The 8,971-nt window shown below is 55.2% G+C and overlaps 1 protein-coding gene across 1 annotated transcript in view; it reads left to right on the plus strand.

The window, feature by feature from the left end:
- RALGDS (ral guanine nucleotide dissociation stimulator) overlaps positions 1–8,971 on the plus strand; it is a 49,394-nt gene that overhangs the window by 38,509 nt on the left and 1,914 nt on the right. The window contains exons 18-30 of the mRNA XM_038745669.1: positions 417–610; positions 750–901; positions 1,637–1,852; positions 2,130–2,233; positions 2,464–2,548; positions 3,854–3,931; positions 4,255–4,341; positions 4,893–4,925; positions 5,223–5,344; positions 5,668–5,763; positions 6,368–6,569; positions 7,147–7,392; positions 8,545–8,659. Of these exons, the coding sequence (XP_038601597.1) occupies positions 417–610; positions 750–901; positions 1,637–1,852; positions 2,130–2,233; positions 2,464–2,548; positions 3,854–3,931; positions 4,255–4,341; positions 4,893–4,925; positions 5,223–5,344; positions 5,668–5,763; positions 6,368–6,569; positions 7,147–7,392; positions 8,545–8,659 (1,730 nt within the window). The remainder of the gene's footprint in view (positions 1–416; positions 611–749; positions 902–1,636; positions 1,853–2,129; positions 2,234–2,463; positions 2,549–3,853; positions 3,932–4,254; positions 4,342–4,892; positions 4,926–5,222; positions 5,345–5,667; positions 5,764–6,367; positions 6,570–7,146; positions 7,393–8,544; positions 8,660–8,971) is intronic.

Genomic DNA, 8,971 nt, shown 5'->3' on the forward strand with positions numbered 1-8,971 from the left:
GCAGTGAGCTAGGGGAACCTATTCTCCCTGGAATTCCCAGGGGATGCTGTGCAGGAGGAAGATGGATTTTTCCACCCTCCTCCTAGAGACAATGAGCCAAGTAGGCAGGGAATGTCTCTGTTTATTGTTATATTGTACTCTCCCAAGCATTTAGTACAGGGCTCCACACACAGTAAGCACTCAGTAAATGCAACTAAATAAATACGATTGAATAAGTTCCAAGATTCAGGGGGGAGGTCTGTGAGCTCAACTTGACCGCGCCACGAGGCTGGCTGCAAGGACCAGTGGGCAGCCGGCTTTTCCCTGTCCGGGGGAAGAAAGAGTTTCTCTCCCAGCGGAGCAGTGTGTCCAACTCAGAAATGTTAAAGTAGCTAGGGCTGTCACGGCTGACCCTGAAGCTTCCACTCCCTCCTCAGCACCGTCTCCTCCATCCTGGGCGCCTGGCTGGACCAGTACTCGGAGGATTTCCGCCAGCCGCCAGACTTCTCCTGCCTCAAGCAGCTGGTCGCCTATGTCCGCCACAACATCGCTGGCTCCGACCTGGAGCGCCGGGCACGCCTCCTCTTGGCCCAGTTCCAGCGGCAGGAGCACGGCGCAGCCGAGCCGGAAGGTGAGGGGACCCAGGGGATGTGTCCTGTGCCGGCGGGGGCTGCGCCATCTGGGTGGAGGCTTGAGAAACGGGGCCTGGGGACGTGGCCTCTTCAGGACCGCTGATCCCGACCCCTGGACCCCCCTCCTGCTACCCGCAGCAGCAGCGGTGGAGGCGGAGGCGGCGGAGCCCGTGGAGGCCGAGAGCTGTCCCTTCCAGGCGGCTGAGGAAAACGGTCTGGGAGAGGGGAAGCCAGAATTCCTGACCTTCTCCCCGGAGATGGTGGCAGAGCAGTTCACTCTGATGGACGCGGTGAGTAGTGGGGCCTGGTTCCTCTCCCCGCCCAGTGCCCCCACAGCCTCAGAGACCATCGACTTCCTGCCTGCTTGCATTCAGGCAGCAGGAAGGCAACAGCAACACCTTATGGGGACCTTGGATGAACTGTTGGCTGTTCCCTCACCCCGTCCCCGAGAAGCAGATAACGGGCAGGGCGGGCAGGAGGAGGGAGGACTGGATAACGGGTCTTCTGACGATGGGGCGGAGATGAGGGAGTAAGTCCTAGAGGGAGACAGCATCAGCCAATCAATCGCATTTGAGTACTTACTATGTGCAGAGCACTGTACTAAGTCCTTGGGAGAGTACAACACAACACTATAACAGATACATTCCCTCCCCGTTATCCTCAAGACTGTAAACTCATTGTGGGGAGGGAATGTGCCTGATTATTGTTGTATTGTACTCTTCCAAGCACGTAGTACAGTGCTTTGCACACAGAAAGCACTCAATAAATAGGATGGAATGAATGAATGAGCTTACAGTCTAGAGGGGGAGACGGACGTTAAATAAATTACGGTTACGTATATATGTGCTGTGGAGGTGGTGGGAGATCCCCAGAGATCCTGAGGAAAAGGATAGACTAAGCGTCTTGCTCGAGCTCAAATGTTCACGTGACTGGGCACAGTGCATCTGCGGAGGGGCCGAAACAGATGATCTTTCTGGCCCCGTGATTTATTTTTTTTCTTTTCCCCTCCATCTCTCCATCTCCAGGAGTTATTTAAGAAGGTGGTGCCCTACCACTGCCTGGGCTGTATCTGGTCCCAGAGGGATAAGAAGGGCAAAGAGCACCTGGCACCTACCATCCGGGCCACCGTCTCCCAGTTCAACTGCGTCACCAACTGCGTGATCGCCACCTGCCTGGGGGACCGGACCCTGAAGGCCCAACAGAGGGCCAAGGTGGTGGAGCGCTGGATCGAGGTGGCCCGGGTACGACCAGAGCCCACCCTGAGTACTCTCCAGGGCCCCAAGATGAGCGACTGGGGCAGGGGGAGTCGACTGTCAGGGCCGCTTGGGGCTGTGGGCTACGGCTGTCCCTGCCCCCGCTTTCCTTCCCCCCATTGCCATGGGAACTGCTTTGACTCCCCTCCCGCGGGAACCGAGGGGGTCAAGGGGCATTCCCGTCTCCATGGAGACCACCTTATCTGTCTCCGGGGGCCCCCTGAGCCAGCCATCATGCCGCCTCGTCCTCCTTCCTCCTCCCCAGGAGTGCAGGATCCTCAAAAACTTCTCCTCCCTGCGAGCCATCCTCTCCGCTCTGCAGTGCAACGCTGTCCACCGGCTGAAGAAGACCTGGGACGAGGTGACTCGGTACGTGGACATGCCATGCCCTGGGAAGTTGGGGCTCTCGTAGCCGCCTGGCGTGGTTTGTGGGTGTAAATGAGCATGCGGCCAGGTCTCTCGGTATGGGGTGACGCCTCTCCCAAATCATTCTGGGGCATCGTCTGGAGGAAGAGGTGTGACCCTGGGTGGGGGCAGCCTGGCTTTCCCTTCCTCCCAGAGCCTCTGAGCCCCTCTCCCTTCTCCCCATCCCCTTACAGGGAGAGCTTCCGCACCTTCCACGAGCTGTCGGAGATCTTTTCGGATGAAAACAACCACTCCCTCAGCCGGGAACTTCTCATCAAGGTGAGAGGCTGAGGGGGAAGCATCTTGGGCTCTCCACTGAGGTCCCACCCAGGAATCGAGGGTTGGAGGGGAAAGAAGCTATTATCTCTAGGTAGCCCGAGAACCCTGGTCCAGAGCTTCCTCCTTCTTCTTCTTCTTTTTTTTTTTTAATGGTATTTAAGTGCTTACCCTGTGGCAGGCACTGTACTGAGAGTGGTGGGGTAATAATAATAATAATAATATTGATGGTATTTGTTAAGCGCTTACTATGTGCCATGCACTGTTCGAAGTGCTGAGGTAGATACAAGGTAATCAGGTTTTCCCACGTGGGGCTCACAGTCTTAATCCCCATTCTACAGATGAAGTAACTGAGGCACAGAGAAGTTAAGTGACTTGCCCAAAGTCACATAGCTGACAAGTGACAGAGCTGGGATTAGAACCCACGACCTCTGATTCCCAAGCCCGTGCACTTTCCACTGAGCCATGCTGCTTCTCTGCTACAAACTAATTAGGTTGGACACTGTCCATGATCCACATAGGGCTCACGTTTTACAGATGAGATAACTGAGGCACAGAAAAGTTAAGTGACTTGCCCAAGGTTATGGCAGACAAGTGGCGGAGCTGAGATTAGGGCCCAGGTCCTTCTGACGCCCAGGCCCATGCTCTAATCATTAGGCTACATTGCTCCTCTCATCTAGCTAGGCCAGGGCCCTTCTGCAGGACAGTCAGGGTTAGCAGGCTGGATTCATTTTCTTTGGGAGTGGGAACTCCCCAAGACCTGGCTTTTAGGTCCTGGCTAGGGAACGTCATTCATTCATTCAATCCAGGGCTCAATACGGTGCCTGGCATGTAGTAAATGCTTAACAAATACCATAATTATTATTCAGTTGTATTTAATAATAATAATGACGGCATTTATTAAGTGCTTACTATGTGCAAAGCACTGTTCTAGCGCTTGGGAGGTTACAAGGTGATCAGGTTGTCCCATGGGAGGCTTCACAGTCTTAATCCCCATTTTACAGATGAGGTAACTGAGGCCCAGAGAAGTGAAGTGACTTGCCCAAAGTCCCACAGCTAATTGCCGGAGCCGGGATTTGAACCCATGACCTCTGACTCCAAAGCCCGTGCTCTTTCTACTGAGCCACGCTGCTTCTCTGAGTGCCTACTGTATGCAAAGCACTGTACTATGAGCTTGGGAGAGTACGATATTACAATAGATACATTCCCCCATTTGAGTAAAGGGAATGCCCCCATGGGAGGGGTTTGCTCTAGCTTCTGCCCTTGATGGCCTCCTGACCCCTCTCCTGTGTTCCTTGGTGGGGGCAGGAGGGGACTTCGAAATTCGCCACCCTGGAAATCAACCCCAAGAGAGCTCAGAAGAGGCAGCAGCAGCAGCGGGAGATGGTGAGAGCTGCCAAGCGGTGCCCACTTTGCTCTTGGAGCTCCTTAGCAAGGGGGGTGGGTGGGGCATCGAAGGGGGTTGGGGCTGGGCCTGTGTTGGCAGGGACCCTGAGAGAGCTTGCTGAGTGTTGGGGCTCAAGAGAGCTCTCCAGCTGACCCCAGCGGGTGCCGTCGCTGGTTTGGGGGTCCTCGCCATCTGGCTCCCCAGTGGGACCTCGGGAATCTGGTTACTGGGGTCCGGGAAGGATTCTGGGTCCAGCATCGGTGCAGAGGGAGGGAGGGGTGAGAGTCCTTGGGACCCACTTCTCCCCATCCCGATGGCACAGGGCGTAATGCAGGGCACCATCCCCTACCTGGGCACCTTCCTCACGGATCTGGTGATGCTGGACACAGCCATGAAGGACTACCTGGATGTGAGTGACCCTCCCAGCGAACAAGACGTGGGGGAGGGAGGATTGGGCTGGACTCCTTTTAGGAGCCGCCATCTATCCAGATTTCAGTGGGTATCCGAGGGCAGGTGTAGGGGAAAGATGGGGACCCGACTGTTCTCCAAGCAGAAGCTGGCTGTGGTATTTACTGAGCACTTACTGTGTGTAGAAGCACTGTACTAAGCGCTTGGGAAAGTACAATACAACAGAGGTGGTGGATGTAACCCCTGCCCACAGTTTATAGGGGGAGTCTAGAGAAAACTCTCAGAATCGGCCCAAGGGGAGAGCAAGCTGGCCCCAGAGGTTGGGTCTCGGTCAGCTCAGCAGCCACGGTGCCCTCAGGAAGCTTTTAGTCTCCTTCCAGATGGGAGGAATCTTTTTTAACCCCTTATTGCTGCTGCTGCCCAAGTGACATGTTTGTGTGGCATGCCCCAACGGGCATATGCCCTATTACAGGGAAGGATTTTCTCAGGGGGCGGTGGGCAGAGGGTGGGAAAGAGACCGGGTTCCGACGACATCTGTATTCTGCCTTCCAGGGTGGCCTGATCAACTTCGAAAAGAGGAGAAAGGTGAGGGGGTGTTGACTCTCCTGAGGGAAGAAAGGGGTTGAGTGGCCCATCCTACTTGAGGGTGGGAGCCCAGAGGAATGGATCCTGGGTGGGACACTTCCCCACCCCTGCCCTTGTCTCTGTCCCCAACCTCATCCCTATTTCTGTTCACCTCCGCCCCAAGGTTCCTATCTCCACAGCCTTCAGCGGGGTCTCTAAGAGCAGAGATGCCCTCTGGGCTCGCAGGACGGAGCCCTGTGAGGCGGACCTCCACACGTGTCCTTAGCCCCCCGCTTCACCTTCCTCGTTTCCTCACAGGAGTTTGAAGTGATCGCACAAATCAAATTACTCCAGTCAGCCTGTAACAACTACAGCTTCACCCCAGCTGAGCTCTTCGGGGACTGGTTCCGGGGTGTGGAGAAGCTCAGCGAGGCTGAGAGGTGAGGCCCTGAGGGTGGCAAGAGAGGTGAGGGCCCCCAGATGGTGAGGAAAGTTGGAGCCCCTGGAAGGTGGGAGACATGGGGCTTCCTCGGGCCCTTGAAACTTCTACCCGGCCCCTCACCTCACCCCAGGGAGGGCATTGCAGTGTGGCTTCCGTGTTCTGCCCTCTGTTTCTCCTGGTGATGCCAATCGGGTGTGGGCCGGGACTCTGGGGCCTCAGAAAGGGGTGAAGCTCCCAGCATTGATCTGATAGTCCCTGAGTCAATCCCCCTTTGGGAAGGCCCCAGGACGTTGCTCACACGCACCTCTCCCGTTCCCCCAGCTACAGCCTGTCCTGTGAACTGGAGCCCCTGTCAGAATCGGCCAGCAACACCTTGAAGGCCAAGAAAAACACTGGAATCATCAAACGCTGGAGCGAGTAAGTTCTTGCGGCTTGCTCGGGGCACAGCTGGCACGCGGTTGGAAGGAATTGGGAGCTGGCATAACAATAATAATAATAATAATAATGATGGCATTTGTTAAGCACTTACTATATGCAAAGCACGGTTCTAAGCGCTGGGCGGGGGGGTGGGGGTACAAGGTCATCAGGTTGTCCCCCGTGGCGCTCACAGTCTTAATCCCCATTTTACAGATGAGGTAACTGAGGTTCAGAGAAGTTAAATGACTTGCCCAAGGTCACACAGCAGACATATGGTAGAGCTGGGATTAGAACCCATGACCTCTGGCTTACAAGCCCGTGCTCCACTGAGCCACGCTGCTTCTCTTGGCATGACTTAAGGTTCCCCATCAGTGTGGATGTGGGCTCTCCAGGGTGGGGGCAGGGGCTGGGATCCGATATATTCTAGGGGAATATCCCCTCTCTATCCAGGGTCTCTTCCCTGGGGAGACAGGGATGAGGAATCTCCTTTCAGTGTGTTGCTTAGCCATCTAGGCCCCAACACTAAAGCGGACTGGGTTGGCCGGGGTGGGGCCGGCCTGGGCTGGGGGCCTCCGCCCGCGGGTGACCTTTGTGTCCGCTCCAGCCGGCAGGCCCCCAGTGCCGAGCCCAGCACCAGTGGCAGCTCCCACTCGAAGTCGTTTGACCAGCTCAAGTGCGGACCCTACCTATGCAGCGGAGACGCCGCTGACTCCCTCAGCGTCACTTCGGCCGGTTCGTCCAGCTCCGACGTGGAGGAGATCAACATCACCTTCGTCCCCGAGTCGCCCGACTGCCAGGAGAAGAAGGTGCGTGTCAGCCTCCCCGGGAGGCGGTGGGATCGGGGGGGAGGGGGCCCGAGGCAGCTTCCCCTCTCACACTCAGTCCCAGGCTCACCTCACCTCATGCTCGGGATCCTTCTTTCCTTCCCACCTTCCTGGAGTGCTCCGTCTCTAGATCCGGAGCACCCAAAAGTGCTCTGCCTAAGAGGGGAGGTGCGTGAAGGAGGTGCTTGGAGCCCAGAAAGGGAGGTGGGGTTGGGTGCTGGCGGGGAGGAACGGAATGAAATAACCACTTTGAGAGTGTAAAGACTGAGCTAGAAATCCCCAGAGTGACCCAGAGCTTAGCAAATTCAGGCAAATGAAGCGGGAAGGACAGGAGGGGAATGGAGAGTAGCTTAGCACTTGCCAAGACCTTCCCAGGTGTCAGTCCGATGTTCTTCAGTAGATGAAGGTTGGCATTGTCTCAGGTGGGGGCTGCTGACCGCTCTCCTGCCCCCGCCCCTACCCCAGGATAGACGCCTACCAAGGCAGCCGCTCAGGGTTCCCTCCGTAACGTGTGTGTCTCCCTCCCCACGACCCACTCCAACCCTCCCGCACCCTCCAGTTCTGGGAATCGACGTCCCTGTCGTCCCTGGACACGTCGGGCATTGGCTCTGGCTCCAGCAGTGCCTCGTCCTCCTCCGTTTCCTCCACGCCGGTGGCCGCCTCCCGCACCCACAAGCGCTCTGTCTCGGGCATTTCCAGCTACTCCTCCCTCTCCCTCCCCCTGTACAACCAGCAGATTGACGACTGCTGCATCATCCGCGTCAGCCTGGCAGTGGACAATGGCAACATGTACAAGAGCATCCTGGTGAGCAGCCGGGGGCAAAGGACGCACGGGGTGGGGCCTTCTGCGGGACGGAGCAGGGTGGAACATCCCTTCAGAGAATCATCCTCTCTTGCTCTCAGCTCTTCTCTGCTGGAGACCAGCAGACTTTTGAAGCAGCATGACATAGTGGTTAGAACACGAGCCTGGGAATCAGGAGGTCATGAGTTCTGATCCCGGCCACTTATCTGCTGTGTGACCTTAGGCAAGTCACTTTGCTTCTCTGGACCTCACATACCTCATCTGTAAAATGGGGATTGAGACTATGAGCCCCACATGGGACAGGGACTGTGTCCAACCTGATTTGCTGTATCCACCACAGCGCTTAGTATATTGCCTGGCACATAGTGCTTAAGAAATGCCATTATTATTATTATTATTATTATTATTGTTATTAGTGAGATCCAAGTGAATTTGCACCTGTACCCTTTGGGCACTTGGTATTCACCCCACCCTCAGCACATATTATGTACGTATCTGTAGAAGCTGTACATAGAAGTAGTGTGTCCTAGTGGAAAGAGCATGGGCTTGAGGTCCTGGGTTCTAATCCAGTCTCTGCAGCTTGTCTGCTGTGTTACCTTGAGCAAGTCTCTGGGCCTCAATTCCCTCATCTGCAAAATGGGGATTCAATACCCGTTCTCCCTCCTACTTTGACTGTGAGCCCCATGAGGGACCTGATTATTTTGAATCTACCCCAGTGCTCAGTACAGTGCTTGGCACATAAAAATACCATGATTATTATATTATTATTATTATATCCATAATGTATATTAATGTGTGTGTCACACAGTAAGCGCTCAATGAATACGATTGAATGAACTCTAGACAGTAAGCTCCTCATGGGCAGAGAATGTCTACCAATTCCCTTGTTTTGTTCTCTCCCAAGCGCCTAGTCCAGTGCTCTGCACACAATAAGCGCTCAACAAATCCCACTGATTGATTGAGAGGGACCGGGCTGCAGCACCAGGGATTTAGGTTTGCTTGGAGTAAGAACATCCCACCAAAGAATATGGGAAAGCTTCAGCTTCAGAGAGCTGTCGTAGGGACGTTGTAGTCCTGGAGGCAGGAGCATGGAATAAATGGTCATGGGGGACACGAATGGAGGAAAGCGTGACTCTTAGGCGATGACTTTTTCAGGTGACTAGCCAGGACAAGACCCCAGTGGTGATCCGGAAGGCCATGGCCAAACACAATCTGGATGGGGACCAGCCGGAGGACTATGAGCTGGTGCAGATCATCTCCGAGGAGAGAGGTATGTGTCTGAGGTGGCTCAGGCCTGGTGGGGAGAGCAACACCTGCGTCCCAACAGCCCCTACTGCTCCTGTCCCCGTCCATCTCACCGAGGGGCCAATGGAACACACTCTGGCCCCTAGAAGAGAAAGTCAACCGAATCCCTTCCCCAGTGAATATCTAGGCAGAGAAGGAGGATTCTCTCCCTAATTTCCAGGAGCCCTAGGCTTCTAGGCCCCCAGAACCATGACCTGAACCACCACTGGTTATAATAATAATAATAATAATGGCATTTGTTAAGCGCTTACTATATGCAAAGCACTGTTCTAAGCAC

Source organism: Tachyglossus aculeatus, chromosome 4, assembly GCF_015852505.1.
Source record: "Tachyglossus aculeatus isolate mTacAcu1 chromosome 4, mTacAcu1.pri, whole genome shotgun sequence".
NCBI lineage: Eukaryota > Metazoa > Chordata > Mammalia > Monotremata > Tachyglossidae > Tachyglossus > Tachyglossus aculeatus.